A 17,269-nucleotide genomic window follows, 5' to 3' on the forward strand; every position below is an offset into this window, starting at 1 on the left:
ATAAAGCTGAGGAGGCCTCAGTGTTTGGGATCAAGGGCTGTTAATGCTGCATAGGTGTGAATCATTCTGGTCTTTCTTCCTGAAGAAATCTTTCAGGCCATTTGCCTGGAGGTTTAGCTTAAGAGAGGCTTTGTTTTGAATGTGTAAATAATCAATTGCTGAAATTGGTCAGATTTTCTCCTGACTGGTTGTTCCTAAATTCTTAGGATACGTCCTAGTAAATTACACTTTGTGAATTGTCAGATGTGTAATTGTTGCATTTTGGATGTATCTAACTTTTTTTTTTCTTTTTTTTTTTTTTTTTCTTTTTTTTTTTAACTATTTCCGTTTAAGGTATCTGTTTGCAGGTCAGAAAAATGAGATATGTAATTGTGTAATGCTCTGAAATGTAAAAAAAACAAACTGTAAATAAAATTGACTAAATCTGAATTATTTGTGTGTGTTTCTCAAAAAGCTTTGAAACAAATCCAGGATGTCAGAGTATTTTATCTGTATGCCGGATTTAGAGGACACCCTTAAAAAGTAAATTGTCCTTTTTTATGCATTCTTAAAGATGAAGTGCTTGATGTAAATACTATTGGTATACTTCAGTCTTAATTTGGAGATTATTAATTATCTGTCCCTTTTGTTTCAAAACCAGCTCTGTAGAGGGCTTTCTGGAAAGTTGATTAAATTTCTCCCTAAATTAGCTTTTGGGCCATACATTTGAGTAGAGACTGTGGATAATGTCACTTGTACAGTGGGGAATGTTTCCGTTTCCATCTCAGAGCAGTCAGAGCTGCTCTCCACTGCCATTCCAGCTGTTCTTGCATGGTTTTTGCTCATTACTGGGGCATTTTCATGCAATGCACTTGACTTTTTTTTTTCTTCTGTAAGTTTTGGTCCTTACCTGACCATGTGAATTCCTGTGTCCTCCAGCCCATTCCTTCTTCAGCTTTGCAATGCCTTGTGAAGAGTCTCCTGGTGCTCATCCCAAAGCAGTTTTCATCCTGGTTTTTCCAGGATTGCCCACGTAGGCAATTATGACAGATGTAAAAATTTAAGCTCAGACTGAAATGAAACAAATATGAAAAAGGGGGCAAAGATTTAATCATTGAACCCTGAAAATAATTTTAAGATTTAATTTCTTATGTTCATGATATTGTATGGTCTTGCCAAAGCATTCAGTTTCTTTTTACCTTTTTTAATTATTTTTCGTGCCCACAGAACTATTGGAAGTCTAAGGTGTCAGACGCATGGCTGTTCAAATCTTCCTCAAGATGACAGTCATTAATTGCTAATTAAGCTTCCAAATATAGCAACTTTACCTTGGCATTCTAACTGTTCCAAAAAAGAAACCCACTGGTCAATGCTTTTTGAATGTGATAAACACACAATAGATTTTGTAAAAAAACAAAAAAAAATTGGAACAAAAAATCTGTTTCACTTCTCTGTATTCTCTCCTGCAAACAGAAACAGTTTCTTTAAGTAAATAAGCTGTATTTTGTAATTAAAGCAAACTGCTTTTTGGAGTCAGGAACCCATGTGAGGTGGGTCAGATGTCTACACCACTTCCTTGAGGTTTAGAAGCTCAAGTGAACTGGCTTTAAGTTAGTTGTTCTAAGCCAAGCAGTGGCAAAATCAATATTGACATTGTTATTTTTTTCTTTAGAAGACCTGGAAGCTTTGTTCTCCTAATTTATATAAAATTAGAATAGCACTGCAGCTTACATAGGCAGAGTTTGCTCAGGTGTTCACTGGGGAGCAACAGGTATGGGAGGGCTTTCTTTAGGTGGTTTTATGTTCAAAATGACTGTTTATGGAAGGCATTTAAATCAGTTTTGATTTATAACAGATGAGTTTTAAGTCTTTCCTCAGTTTCAGCGTGAATGTGCTGGATTGCTGCAGACTGAACAGGGCTCAAAACGAGTAATTTGTTAAATTAATTTTGATAACACCATGTTGCAGTAAGTTGAAGATCTCTTTGTACTCATCCCTGCCTGTCCCTTGCCAAAGGAGCTGCTCCTGTGGATGCAGCAGTTTCCAGGGGCTGGGCTGGGGCAGAGCCTGGTGCAGGCAGGCCCGGGGTGAGCAGAGCCTTGGAGGCTGGGACAAGGCTTAGGCCTGGCTTAGCTAAGCTGTAACCCCCCTTGGTGTGCCTGTGGTGCCAGCAGTGCCACTGCTCCAGGGCTGGCTCCTTCCATGACTTCTCCAGGATTTATTTATCCATTGCTCCCACCCCTGTGGCTGCAAAGGGGCTCAGGCTGGGCAGGGAGGCTCAGGGGGTGTCAGGCAGAATTTCTCCATGGAAAGGGTGGTTGGGATTGGAACTGCCCAGGGAGGGTTGGAGTGCCCGTCCCTGGAGGTGCCCAAGGAGCTCTGGAGGTGGCACTGAGTGCTCTGGGCTGGGGACAGGGTGGGGATCTGGCACAGAATGGACTTGGTGACCTTGGAGGTCTTCTCCAACCTAAATCCTTCTGTGACTCTGCCTTCGGAAGGCAAACAGCAGCACAGAGGGTGACTGCTATTTCCCCATCAGTTTAATGGGATAAATGGCAAATGGTGCCTTTTTTAATCAATGAAGTGCCTCTGTGTGGTTGTTGGGTATTTATGGCCTGTCAGTTTGGGGGAGAATGGGGCACGATGAGTTTCAGTACAGGTGTTCTGTTCCTCTGAGCATCTTTGGGTAAAATGCCTTGGGGGACAGAGCAGTTAGTGCAAAGCTTAGAGCTCTTTCCCCAGAGCTGTTTGAAGGTGTGAGGCTTCAGGAGCAGAGCTGGAAGCAACAGGAAATGTTTGTGTGTGTCTGAAGTGGAGTCGTGCAGGAAATTGAACAGATATTTGTTACTGTTCTAATTAGTTGGAACTTTGTGTCAACACTTCAGTTTGATAATCATCTCTGATGATTTGGTTTCTCTTTCAGACACGCTGTTTTCAGTTTGGAACCTACAGAACTACCCTGGGGTGGGGTTCCTGGGTGGTTCAGGTCTGTGCAAGGCTGAAAATACTTTTTTTTTTTTCAGCATATGGGTTTTTTAAACATAGTTTCGAACTGATTTGGATTCTAAATTTCTAAGCAATTAGAATAAGAGTAGCACAAGTGAGGAAGGGTAAGAGTTACTTTTTGCATTGCTGGCCCTTAGGTCTGGTTCTATTTAACTCCCTTAAATCCTGATATTTTCTTTCATGTCAGCTAAAACTGTCAAGAATAGCATAGAAACGTGAATTTTAGAAAATAAATGTCAGTAGCTCATTCTCAGCATCGTCATCTGTCCTTCTGCCTGTTCTGTGGAGTCCAGTGAGAAAACAGAGCAGCTTTCTTGGCTGAGGAGCTGTGGAAAGACTGATGCTCAGGGAAAAGCTATTTCAGTCCATCCTTTGCTTTAGTTAGCATTGTGTTCCAGTGAATGCCTGCAGGACCAGCAAATTCAGGCAGTGCAGGGGGTCCCTCACTGATCTGGAGCTGGGAGGGATGTGCAGTGAGCTGGAGCCTAAAGGGATGGATGGCAGTGTGTGCTGGCATAATCCATTGGGTACAATGACTAGGACTGTTTAAAAAGGGATTTTTTTCTTAACTGACAAAGCTTCTGACCATGGGGTGATCAGGGATCACCCACATTTAACACTGGGGACTTGTGTAGCTGCCTGAAGATCCATTAGATCAGGCTTGGGAGATGGGGATGGGAATATCCAGTACCAAATTCTCCTTAATCCCTGCTGGAAAGAGCCTGTGTGTGATCCCTGGCCTTGCAGTGACCATGGCAGTTCCCAGTCACCATTTAACCTCCCCAGCTGCCCTGTGGGACACTTTGGATTTTAGTTCTAACAGTTCCCTCCCACAGGTCACCCTGGCAGTGTAATTTTGGGGCTGTTCATGTGAATAACATCCCCTGCACTGTGGCTTTTCCCTTCTCCTCCCTGCTCACCCTCCTGGCATTTTCAGGCTCCTGCTCTAGTCTGAGCCCATCTACCTCTGACCTCTGTGGTAAGAGCTGTTTGTGGTCATTTGGATGGGTTTTACCAAGCAGCAGCAATTCCTCCCAGGTCAAAAATACCTCTAATCATTAGGGTTTAATTGTTGGACCCTGATGGCAGCTTATGATTCCCTGTGATTTACTCATACATTTCAATCTTCTATATTACCTGGGATGTGGACACAATCCAGACTGTCATTTAAATTAATTAATGATTTTCTTCCCTTACATTTAACAATGACACAAGTGCCCTTGTGTGAACACAAGGCAGAGCAGCAGTTCCCAGGCAGGGCTGTGGTGCCAGGGAGTTGGTGACTGGTTTGCCATTCTGCTTTTTCCCTGCACAGCTTTGCTGTTGCTCCCAGGTGGGGCAGTTTGGGATAATTCCCTGGAGCAGCACCTTAGTGCCAGGCACCAGCCACTGAGGAGAGCTTGGCTCCACGTTTTCCCCAGGAAAAAACAATTGGTGTTGCTGGCTGGAAGGTGGGTGGTGCTGACAGACCAGGGCTTCAGAAAACCTGAGCCACCTTGCACATCCAAGAGGGACACACAAGGGTGCAAAAGGTAAAGAAAAAAAAGGTGGAATAACCTGGAAAAGATGACTCCCGGTGCTTGTGCCATGGGATGTGGTGTCTGATCTCCTCTTCCTGCCTGCCCATGGCCTGAGGGGAGAACTTAGCAGCAGCCTGCAGGTAGGAATTGGCTCAGGGAACAAATCAGGGTCCCCTGGAACAAGTTGGAATCTGAGCTTTGCTCCTTTAGTGGGAGAAGAAATGGGTCTGTGGGGTTTGTTTGGGCTGTGTTTGACAAGTTACTTCCCAAACAGGACCAGGCACATTTTGAGCAGCTGTAATTCCATTTCTGTGCCAGTGATTCCATTCCTCAGTGCAGAGGAGGAAGGGAGGACTGTGGGAACTGAGGCTGTTCCAGGTGTGTGAATCCCTGTGGGATGGGGCAGAAGGGGAAGCAGGGCTCTGTTGAGTTGCAGCTGGGACAGGAAATCACACTTAAACTGAGGCAGGGAGTTGGAATCAAACACTGGAATATTGCTTGCATTTGTGACAGTGAAGCCCTGGGTGCTGTCTGTGTAAAGCCAGGGTTTGAAAAGCAAAATGGCTCAGGCTGAGCTGGGCTCAGTGCAGCCGGGAGGGCGAGAGGACGGGTGGTGGGTCTGCCCTGTCACTTTGTCGTTAGCAAGGCTGATTTTGGAAAAACAAAATCTTTGTAAAAGTATGTAACAGAGGGTTCTGCCCTCTGTGTCCTGGTGACATCCTGCAGGAATCACACTTGGAGTGACCCAGGTTTGATCTGAGGAAACCTGCACTGCCCTTGTGCCAGGGGCCTCGGGGTGCAGCCTCCTGCTTGGCTGATGCCATTTATGGAACAGCAACTTGAAATCAGGTTGTTCTTTAGGAAAAAAAAAAAACAAATCTAGGTCAGTTTTCCTGTTTGTTTAGAGATGTTTTGGATGTCAGATATGCAATATGAATAAGGAATATTCTCCTACATGCAAGGCATGTACTGGGAATCTGTGCTTTGGGAGGCAAGTGCTTGTTGCTAGCAATGAGATTCTGTAACAGAACCACAGCAAATTCAGGTGGTGGAATCGTCCTTGCCATCCTTTAACAGGTGCACAAAGAGGGAGAGGGGATCTTGCTTTGTCAGTGAAATAAGCAGATACAATTCCAAGCAAATATTTGCTTAAATGCTAATTTAGCATAATTTTTTATTTAGTAATGTGTAGGATTTTTGTTTGGCTTTAGGAAATTCTGGGGTTTAATTGCATCTCTGCAGTGCTGCAGGATTTTAAAGCACATGGTGCCAGTTTGGGTGCTTAGTAGCTCTGGTGAAAAGGAACTAAAACCACAAAAACTATTTTTTAAAGTATTGTAGTCAGTTTAGTTAATGAAAAAAAAAAGGTCTTGAGGTATTTCAAGTGTTGAGAGATTTAGGAGTAATCTCTTCTAGAACATTTATATGGAAAAAACTGGGTTGGACTATGTTTTAGGAATTCTTGATACTGTGTCATATATTTCAGGGAATTAGGCACACAAAGGGAAGAATGTGTTGCTGCTCTTTGTTTTCCTGGTGGCTGAGGTCCTGCTGCTGGAGGCTGTAAAGGCAGGAAACAGTTCTTGCTTTTAGTAGTTCATCATCTGGAAGAGCAGCCTGGTTTCCCTCTTCTCCACTGGTTGCAAATGGAATCTGTAGCAGGAAAATAGGAGTTTTGTGCCTTCTGTTCCATAGTTTTACACAGACACCATTATCCCCCAGGAAGGTGCATAAATGTTACTGTGACAATATAAATTTGGGCTCCTGGCCTTGAGGTTTAATCCCTGATGGGATGTGCTGCTATTTTTGCTTCCCTTGTCCTTCTGGGGTGCCTTTTCTTCCCCTCCATGGCTGCCTGGTGTCCTTCTGCTTTTCCTTTGGAGATAAAAGCCAGGACTTTCAAAGGCAGCGCTTCTCTCTGGACAGCAGTGAATAAAGGGATTGAGCAAATGTTCACATTGAAGAATCAGAGCCCCCACGGCAGTGCTGGCTGCCAGGAAAAGTCCGTGTGAGCTGAGTTCAGTGGGACAGGCAGCAAAAGCCTGAGGTGTGTCAGTGCCTGCCCTGACACACATTTTTACCTTGTTCTGGGGCAGTCCTTAGCATGGCTCTATAGGGAAGGGGCTGGAGCCCCAGAAGCAGCTGGGGGAGCAGGAAGGGGCTCAGCCTGGAGCAAAGGAGGCTCAGTGGGGACCTTGTGGCTCTGCACAGCTGCTGCCAGGAGGGGACAGCCGGGGGGTCGGGCTCTGCTCCAGGAACAGGGACAGGAAGAGAGGGAACGGCCTCAGGCTGGGCCAGGGCAGGCTCAGGGTGGACATCAGCAGGAATTTCCCCATGGAAAGGGTGCTCAGGCCTTGTTACTGCCCAGGGAGGTTTGGATCCCTATCCCTGGAGTGTCCAAGGAAGGGCTGGAGGTGGCACTCGGTGCTCTGGGCTGGGGACAATGTGGGCATTGGGCACAGCTGGGACTTGGTGCTCTGGGAGGGCTTTCCCAGTCTGGGATCTGTGGGATCCCAGGATTCTGTGTGATTCTGCCTCCAGCACTTGAATGGAGCTGCTCCAAAGCAGAGTCCAGCCTGTGAGCTTGCTGGAGATCCCGGGAGAGCCGTGCCCTCAGCCAGGCTGAGCTGTCACTGTCCCACACACCACAGATCCCACCTGGAGTGAGGGACCCATGGAGCCCACGTGGAGTGAGGGACCCATGGAGCCCACCTGGAGTGAGGGACCCATGGAGCCCACCTGGAGTGAGGGACCCATGGAGCCCACGTGGAGTGAGGGACCCCACAAAATGAGTGATACACAGGCAGTGGGCTGCACTCAGGGAATTCAGTGGCACAGACACTGAGCTGACTCAGGCAGTCAGGTTTTCAGTCACTCTATCTGAGGAGCACAATCTCCATAGAATCCCAGAATCTCAGACTGGTTTGGGTTGGGAGGGACCTTAAAGCTCATCCAGTCCCACCCCTGCCATGGGCAGGGACACTTTCCACCACCCCAGGTTGCCCCAGGCCCTGTCCAACGTGGCCTTGGGACAGCCACAGCTTCTCTGGACACTCTGTGCCAGGGCCTCCCCCTCCTCCCAGTAAGAACTGGTGGCTGACTGGTGTTGGTTCATGCAGAGCTCAGTACTTGGGCTGTTCCTGTGCTTTATCCTAATTTATTCCTGTTCTCTGGAGTAAATGGGAAAACACAGGCAGCCCTGGGAAGGAAACACCATTAGCAGGTTTACAGTTCATGCTCCCTCAGGCACTCGGCTCCCTTGTGTGGAAGGGCACTGCAGGCTCAGATTTAGCTTTGTGTTGTGAACTGCCATCAATGTATAGATTTTGTGAATTAATCTCCCTGATTCCTGAGCTGTCTTTGAATGTCTTTACAATTGGAATTCTCTCTGGATGCTGAAATGGGGTGAGATGTAACAGATTGGTTCGGTGGCTCCTCCTCAAACCCCAGTCCCGGAGGAGTTTGCTCACTGGTGTCTGTCTTGTGATAATGTCAATCTATTTTTTGTCTTCTGCACACGATGCACAAAGCAGGTGAGCCAGTAACTTTTCTGGCCACCTCAGCTTTTGCTTTACCTACTTTTGCAATATGTACTGGAAGACATTTAACCATGTTCCCTTTCTCTCCCCTTTTCAGCTCAGAGACACTAATGACCCGCTGTTTTTATGGAACCTCACTACACTGCCACGAAGAGCACCAGCTCATCAGGACTGAGAGAAATCTGAGACTGACTTGTCCTATTTTTCCTCTGAAATCTTCACCCAAGTAGTAAACATTTTTTTGAAGGGGAAAGGGGGTAAAAGATGTTCAAGCTCCCCCTCGCACCGTTAGGGCACCTGTACCTAATGTACATTTTCCTTAAAATTTCAAAAGATGTTAGGAAATATTTTATAAAACTTTTTTGCAATAAATGACGCATGAAATGACGAAAGACTCTATGACACTTACATGCAAGGAACCACTTGAATTATTAGGATGAAGACTCACTGCAGATAACTGGGGTTTTTGTAATGTGACAGTCACGTTTGTATGTTTTGAGAGGTGCCAGTGACGGAGCCAATTTGCCTGGGAAGTTGACTGTAACTTTTGAACTTTTCTTTTAATTCTTGACTTTAGCATTGCAATTTTCCATTCTCTGAGGCTTAGTTAGTATTTAGTGCAGGTGTTAGCAGAGCTGTGATCTGTGATCAAAGCATGTCCAAACCCAGTTGTATTGTGAAATATGAACAGTCCTGCTATTGAGACCAACATTTCCCATAGAGGTGATGGAAAGGACAGTGACCACAAACTCCATGGATCTCTGTTTTATGGGAAAGCTCCTTCTGTGTGAATATGGTTGCATTTTATTTATGCTATTGTAACACTTAGGGATTTGAGGGTTGTGAAATAACCTTGAGAGGGGCTACAAGGCAGAGAGCAGCGTTTTGCTTATAATCCATAACAGGATGGGAATCATGAATGGAGAGTGATTCAATGGGATGGCATTTCTATTTCAAATCATGGGTTATTTTTTCCTTTTGACATGAATATTTTTCAGATAGGTAACTAGTAGAGAGCAAAGGTTTTATTAGAGTTTCTGATGGTTGTTGATCTGAGTTGCGTTGACTTCTTTGAAAAGCTGTAAATCAAAAAAAAAAAAGAAACCCACTGGGTTTTATCCATTTTATTCCCCTCCCAGAAAGGTCTTGGGTAAGACTGACTTCAATGGAGCTTGGGAATGCTGGACACGCTGCTGAAATCTTGAGTTATTAAATATTAATTTATTTGTCACTAATTATTTCCATTGTGTGCACACTGTCTCGGCAGAACCATTTCTTTAAAGTTCTTAGCAGGAGATTTATTGTGTAACCCGGGAAAATAAATATTTGTTTTGAAGATATGAAAATGTGCACATAATCTACTAAAAGACAAATTTCTGTTTCTATAGAGATGAAAGGACTTGTAGGAAACTCTTTTCCTCCTTACTGATATCCTGATTCAATTGGAGAAAATAGAGTGTCGTTGTCTGGATCGTTTAAAACCAGAGAGACCTTTCCAAGGGTCCTCTGGGTCAGCACAAAGACAATTTCTTCGTGTCTGGAGCCTGAATGAACCACATAAAATTTGAAGTTAGGACAACTCTGTCATTGGCAACAGGTTTATACTTGTTAAACAATCGGAGAGGGGGAAGTGACAGGCTGGGACAGGCCCGCAAACCCCAGCCAGGCCCATCAGGGATTCACACACTGAGTGTGTGGCAGCTCGTGCTTTGTGCTGCTTCAGTGTCTGCTTTTCAGAGCTAAATTCTTTATTTATAAATGCAAAAATCAAATATTCACTACCTACTTTTTAAAAACAGGCTGTACAATACTGTGCAGTGCATTCAAATTGTACCGTTTGCCATAACGATTTCACCATGAAGTACAAACTTTTTTTTTTTTAATTTGGATGAATATTTGTTCTACAGTGCTTTTCCTTTTCACCAGTGGAAGAGGCCCAGCAGTCTGGTCCTGCCTCAGGGCCTGGGATGTGACTAGAACTGAAAGACATGTGAATGAGGAAAGGGGTGCCTTGGTGCCGGGTCCGTGCCAGCCTTTCACCTCCGCTTGGATTGACAGTGGATGGAGGCTTGGCCTAATCAGGTACATTGTCCCCCACCCCCCAAAAAACCAAACAGAGAAGCCACCAAACCACATGGCACAAACCAGTTTCTGCTCAGGAAAAAGGCCCGGGACTGTGGTGGCAGGGTTGTTGCACATGGGATTGAGGAGTGCCTGCTGTTGTTTTGGAAGCCGGTAGTGCCTGGCTGTGCCCCCGGATCCCCCAGGGCTCTCCTCCCCTCCCTGAGCACAGCAGCTGAACCAGGAGGGATTAACCCAAGGGATGCAGGTGTGCACTGGAGAATATGGGTAAAGAGCAAATAGCATCCAAGGGAGCTCATGTCTGCCTTGCTTTTCCCAGCATTGCGTTGGAAACCACGTTTTCATTTGGAAATGAATTTGTCAGGGATATTCTAATGAGAGAGAGTGACAGTAATGTATTGCTTTTCACTTTTTTGCTTTAGTTGCTTAATATTTAAGCTTTGCTCCGTGCTACCTTCTTGTCTGTATATTGAATGGTCACTATGCCTCTTTCATTTTGTAGACTTGAATGAGGAAAATCTGATTCACCCTTTAAGGTTTGCTGAGAAGTAAAAATGATAAAGAATGTTGTGTAACATTTATTCAAATAAAGCCTTGATTTTTTCAGTGCTCTTTTAAAGGGAAATAATGTTTTGATGTCTTTAACTTTCTTGCTTTATTAGTCCTTGACCTCCAAAGCCTTTGATTTATGTCAGAAGTGTTTTTTCTGGATTAAACAAAGATTAAACTCAGGTTGCTGGTCCACTGCTGGAATTCCATCACGTGGACAAGTCTCCACCTAACCTCACCTTTCACCACAGTGGCTGAAAGATCCCAAGCCAGCTGGATGCTTCCCAAAGCAGTAGGAAAAATTGTAGTTAGTAAGAAAAGATGGTGTGGTAGAGACAGATCCAAGGAAGCCCTGGTGGCTTCACAGTCCCAGGAGGAAGAGGGAATGCCATGGGAAGGGGTTCCTGCAGTCCTTGGGCTGTTTTTTATGGAGTTCTCACAGTTTCAGACAAAGCTTGCCCTCACAGGTAAGTGTACAGGGGATTTCTCCAATTGCCTTGTCCTCAGCTGTGTTTTCTTGCCCTGGAGCAGGGATCAGGTGGTGCTGGAGAGGTAATTTCTGTTCCAGAGCTCCATCCCACTGTGCTCAAAGGAGGGCCATGCCAGCAAGTATTTTTCAAAAATACCTGGTGGGTGTTGGGTTGGTGCTTGGACTTGATGATCTGAATCTATTCTATGGAATGGCAGACTCTGGAACTGCACTTTCCCATCAAATAGAAGGCAGCATTTACACACGTTTTTTCCACTTGCATTTCAGCACTGTGAAGAAAGATTCCCTAAATTGAGTTGAACTCCTGGGCTAAAGAACAGATATGCTGCTTGAGTTAACTTGATTTGTAGGAAGTTTTGATTTCCAGGAAGCATTGGTGGCTGTATGGCACAGGGTGGCTGTATGGCACAGAGGATGCCAGGAGCTGGTGGATCACCCAGAGGTACTAACCCTGCTGAGAAGGGGTTGTTGCAGTGACCTGCTGTGGATAATGAGGAGGTTTTCCCCCAAATCGAATTTACTGGGAAGCTCTGCTCTTGGCTCAGCCTGGGCTGCTTTGGGAGCGCTGTGACAAACACCCACATCTGGCTGTGGCCCGAGCACAGCTCCAGCAGATGGTTTTCTTTTCCTTCGTGGTTGTTTCTCATTCTGTCGGGCTTACAGGAACTCCCATCCCTTTCTCTCATTATTCCCTCAGCCTTGCAGCTCCTCTCGAGCCGCGATCCTCATTAGGCGGGGGAATCCTGCCGAAGGCTAATTGCTCGCTAATGGCTTCTCCTTTGTGACACGGACTTGGCAGCCGCCAGAGAGCTCGGCCGGGCAGATTTCAGAGCTCTGCAATTGCTCCATGGATTAATCCTCACCGCAGTGCTTGGCAAAGGGATAAAGGTGACCCACGGCCCGCACAAACCCCTCGAACGGCGTTTGCTGCTGCCCCCGGTCATCAAAAGCGACGCTGAACGCGGGCCAAAGTGCAGCTCTGGCACGAGGGCTTTGGAGAGGCTCCCATCCCAAGTGTGAGGGCTCCGAGATCCTCCTGCAGGGTGAGACCATTGCTGAAGGGAATGGTGGCTCGGTGGCAGTGGCACTGGGCACTCACACTGTCACACCCTGGGTGTTCGGGACATTTCGGGTGAAGCCCGGCCGGGCTTGAGGGGCTCCCGGTTCCCTCGGGGCTCCCGATCCCCTCAGGGCTCCTGATCCCCTCAGGGCTCCCGATTCCCTCAGGGCTCCCGATTCCCTCGGGGCTCCCGATTCCCTCGGGGCTCCCGATTCCCTCGGGGCTCCTGATCCCCTCGGGGCTCCTGATTCCCTCAGGGCTCCCGATCCCCTTGGGGCTCCCCTCGGGGCTCTCGATTCCCTCAGGCTCCTGATTCCCTTGGGGCTCCCGATTCCCTCAGGTTCCTGATTCCCTCAGGGCTCCTGATTCCCTTGGGGCTCCCGATCCCCTCAGGGCTCCCGATTCCCTCAGGGCTCCTAATTCCCTCAAGGCTCCCGATCCCCTCAGGGCTCCTGATTCCCTCAGGGCTCCCGATCCCCTCGGGGCTCCCGATCCCCTCAGGGCTCCCGGTTCCCTTGGGGCTCCCGATTCCCTCAGGTTCCTGATTCCCTCAGGGTCCCTGGGCTCATCTGCCTCACGGAGAGTGCCGGGTTTGCATGGAGGGGCCCTTCTGTGCCCGAGGACTTTGTGGGAAGCTGGGAATGGCCCAGGCTGGGAGGATTTTGTGGCAGGGGACTGATGAGGCTGCAAGGGCTCATCCCCCTGCTCCAAGGGAAGCAGTGCCAGCGCCGAGCCCCTCGCACAGAACCCAGCCCTTGGCACCAACTCCCCCTCACTGCCATGGATTTGTGTCCTCCTCCCTTGTCCTTGCTCCAGTTGTCTTGGGATTTGCTCTCCTTGTCGTGTTCTGCAGGCAGAGGAGGGAGCCAGGAAAAGGATCCCGTTGTTTGCTGGTCTTACCGTGGGGTTTATTCACATTCCATATCCTGCTTTTGTGGTTCTGCTCCTGCTTTTCCCCTGTCTCTGAGCTCTTTGTTTTGCCTTCCTTTGCTGGTTTGCAGCACAAGCCATGGGTGCTCCACACTTGGCAGACTGGGCACCCCTGCAGAGGTTTTTGGCATATTCTGTATTTGGGGTAAATATTCCAAGCCCAGGAGGGGTAGTTCTCATTTTGAAATCTAGATTTTCAGCTGAGCTCCACATCTTAAGAGCTTGGGGGCTGGAATTTCTGACTGTGGTTGTCTTGGTCATTAAATATTAAGTGAGGCTGTTCCTGCTGGGGGGTTCATCCAGCCACTGAAGGCTCTGAGCTGTCAGGGGAAGGGGCTGGGGGCCCCAGAGAGTTCAGGGATGGATACTGGGCCATGCTAAGGATAATACTGACACTGCTCAGAGGGATGGGGATGATGCTTCTGTGATTCACTCACTTGGCTGTGGTTGCCTTTAAAAAGGCAGCATGAGCTGTGAGAGCAGAACCGGGGGGGTTGGACTTCACACCCCTCTGCATTAACACTGCAGGATCCTGTCAGCAGAGCCATCAGCTGCATCTTGCCTTGGAAAACCTGCTGCTGGCTCCAGGTTCCAAGGCCTCAGCTGCATTCCAGCTGGGAGCAGGGACACGAATGTGTTGGGGCACAGCGAGAGCTGCTGCTTCAAGGGCAGCTCAGGGCTGGAGCCATGGGCAGGAAATCTGTGAGCTCTCAACCTCCTCCTTTCCCTAAGTTCTCAAATACTGTAATTCTCCCTCCCTCGGACAGAGAAGTGCCCCAGGATGGAGGGTCACAGCCAAAGGAGCTCATGCAAATAGGACAAATGCAGCTAGAAAAGCCCTGGCCCTGCTGCCTCTCCAGGGACCTGCTGGGCACTCGCCAGCACCACTCGGGAATATACTTAGGAAGCTCTTCCAGCAGCCACCGCCCAGACGAGATACCAGCATTTCCCCTTCTTCCTGCCTTCCCTGCTCCCTGGAGTGTCTGCAGGGAGGGGATGCTGCACTTCACTCGCCAGAGACAGGAACAAAAACCCCACAGGCCAGCAGAGCTTATCCCAGAGCAGGCATGGCACCTCTCAGATCCTTCCCGGTTCCAGGGCTGCCGGGGCTCAGTCCTGCCCAGCAGCTGCTCCTGGAGCCTGACGCCCTCCCGGACACTGCCCGGAGCCCAGGGACAGCAGGCAGGCAGTCCTGGGAAGCAGGAGCAGAGCACTGCGCCCAGCCAGGCCGGGAAGGACAAACCTAATCCTGCTGCATCCATTTAGGGAATGCAGGACTTGTAAATTATCTCCTTGAGAAACAACCAAGCAGAAATATGCAGTTCTGGGGACTCCAGGCTGCAGCTGCAGATGGTTTCCAATTGGGAGATTCCCACTGAACGTGCAGAATCAGGAAAAAAGGGGTTTATTTTAATTTTCAGTTGATTTAGAGCCTTTAATCTTTGTCAGGGTAGGCAGTGATGCCTCTGGCTTAGTGCCACAATTCCTGTGCCAGGCACTGCCCAGAGCCCCCCCAGCAGTCACAGGGGTGGGAAAAAGTTGCTGAGCAAGAAAATGTTGGGATTCATCCAAACAGGGAAAGCTTGTGAATGAGCAACGTATGAATGCTGCACATTAAATGTGCCCCAGTGCATCTTTGCCCGGGTTGGAGGGGAGGCACTGGGGTGTAATTGGTTCTTGGCTGCAGCAGTAATCCCCTGGGAATAGCACAGCTAATTAAAGCCCAGGAACTGGTGACCAGCAGTTTCTCCTCTCTCCCAGGCTGGGGCTGTGCTAATCAGGGGCAGGTAGATCCTAGAAGTTTTGTGCTAATCAAGGAGAGAAGGACTGGGCTTCAAAGCTCAGTGCTTTGTCAAATCCTGAATGTCCCAGGGGGTGAGCTGGGGAGTTTTTGGATCCTGCTGGGCAGGAGGGATTGGCTGTGCTGGACCCATCCCACTGACCCTGCCCTGGAGTGTGGCTGCCTCCCCTGGGGCTGGGGTTTTGGGAGACAGAGCTGAAGATGTGAACTGGGGAGCTGCTTTTTCAATCTTTTAGGAGATGTTAAATGCTCCAAATCTTTGGTGGGATGGAGGGAAATGCAGGTGTTCAGCTCCTCTGAGGGCCAGGCCTTGGGACTCACGAGCAGGATCTGGAATGAGGCCAGGCTGGATGGGGCTTGGAGCAAACTGGTCTGTAGAAGGTGTCCCTGGTCTGTGGAAGGTGTCTCTGCTTATGGCAGGGAGTGGGACTGGATGAGCTTCAATGTCCCTTCCAGTCCAAACCATCCTGGCAATCCATGATTCTAAACCTCAGTCCAGCTGCAGCCAAAAGGATTAAAAAGTCTCTGAGGGGTCAAACAGAAGAGAGTGAGAACCTCTGCATAAAGCAGAGTCAAATCCCACTGTCAGTTCTGGGGTCAAGAAATGGAAGGTCTGAGCCACAAGTGTTATGGAAATCCTGGAGAATGTTCTTTGTAGGGGAGACCTAACCCAGCTCATGGACAGGACCAACATTGCCTTTATTTTTGTGCAAACACCTCAGGGGGAAGGCCAGCTACTGAAAGGTTTTGTGTTTGGCAGGCAAAGGAAGGAGGAACAAAGGCAGGAGCTGAGGATGGACAACTGCAGCTGGAAAGGAGGCACATGCTGGTTACCAGGAGGGTGAGTAACTGTTGGAACACTTGAGCAAGGAACTGTTTGGGTTAGGAGCACTTATATTTAAAAGATGTTGTTTCATAAAACAGTTTTTTTCCTATTAGAGGTTGTAAATCCAACAAGTGTGACTCAAAATTCCCTGGCACTCCCTGAGTTGTGGCAAGTAACACCAGGAGGAGGCACCAGTTATTTTACTGGTGCCAGCTGTGAGAACTAGTTTAGACACAAAAAAATTAAAAATCAAAAGCAAGACACATGCACTTGTTCAGGATTTGGACAATGCAAAAGGACTTTCAGGCAATTAATTGGAATTTTGCCTAGAGGAGAACTTGCTGTGCTGGCAGATAACACCTGCCAGAGGTTTCTGGTCCAGCTGGAGAGTGCCCTGAGGAGGGAGGGATGACCTGGAGGTTTGAGTTCTCAGTACCAGCATGCCCAACTCCCAGTGACTTTCACACAATCCAATTAAATTACAAACACTAATCAGCTGCAGTCCTGCTTCCTTTGCCCTTCCCTTCATTGGAAAACTCCAGGTGCACATCAGGCATCCTGCAGGGGGGTTGCACAATGATTTGATGATGTGTTTGCACAGCAGGTAGGAAATTCAAAAGCTTTGTTGTGCTTCTATTTCCCAGAAATTCCCCAGTCTCCAGCTGAGAAGGAATATTTGCGGCTCCCCAGGCCTTCAAAGGGGTGAAGCAGGAACAGAGGGGAAGGAAGAGAAATCATGTCCTTGAAGCAGCAGGTTGGAAAAGGCCACTGGTGTAACTGGGCACAAGAGGCAGCCATGGGTGAGTGACACTGCACACAGTGTGGGCAGGGACAGAAACTCACTGGTGAGAGCAAGGAAACCACCCTGGATGCTTAAAATTTTAATTTTTTTTGCATTAAAAAAAAAAAAAATTAAGCATCCAGGGTGGTTCCAAAGTGGTTCCAGTTTTGTCCATGCCAGGGGTGTGCTGGGTTGTTGCAGGTGAGTGGAGCCAGGGCCAGCTGGTGCTCCCTGCAGCACCTGGACACCTTTGCTTTGCACTGCTCCAGGTTTTAGGGAAGATTACTAACATTTCTACTAATCCCAAGCCACTGAGCCTTCCCTGCAAAGCTCAGCTCAGGCAGCAGAGGTTTCACACCTCATCTGACTCCAAGCCCAGCTCTAAACTAAAACTAAATTAAAATGCAGCAGGACAGAGTTTAACAATCAGAAAAAACAACCAAAAAAAAACCCAACTCTGCACAGCTGCACAGACAAAAATGACATTAAAGCACCAAACCTGCTGTGCCTGGAAAGGCTTTTCCTTTCAGTGACTGGCTGGAGCTGCTGAATTTCAGACACACAGAGACTTCCTGAAATGAATTGGAGATGACACTCAATAGCCAAGGCAACCATTGCTAATTATTTAATTAAATCACCTACTGAAATCTGCATGGAAATAACTGCAGAATCGGCCTCCAGTGTAAGCACTTCAGCACTGATAAAT

At 47.8% G+C, this 17,269-nt stretch overlaps 1 protein-coding gene across 3 annotated transcripts in view; it reads left to right on the forward strand.

Moving 5' to 3' along the window:
• Positions 1 to 17,269, forward strand: part of PWWP2A (PWWP domain containing 2A) — a 31,856-nt gene that overhangs the window by 13,285 nt on the left and 1,302 nt on the right. The window contains exons 3-4 of one of the 3 annotated variants that reach the window (XR_002466403.3): positions 15,717 to 15,797; positions 16,427 to 16,582. Coding sequence is in view for 2 of the 3 variants with exons in the window: in XM_021541258.2 (XP_021396933.2) it covers positions 334 to 377 (44 nt within the window). In the remaining variant the exon portion in view is untranslated. Of the gene's footprint in view, positions 1 to 333; positions 430 to 8,141; positions 10,858 to 15,716; positions 15,798 to 16,426; positions 16,583 to 17,269 lie in introns of those variants that run through there. The other 2 variants (XM_021541260.3, XM_021541258.2) reach the window with 2 other exon arrangements.

This window comes from Lonchura striata, chromosome 15 (assembly GCF_046129695.1).
Source record: "Lonchura striata isolate bLonStr1 chromosome 15, bLonStr1.mat, whole genome shotgun sequence".
Lineage (NCBI taxonomy): Eukaryota > Metazoa > Chordata > Aves > Passeriformes > Estrildidae > Lonchura > Lonchura striata.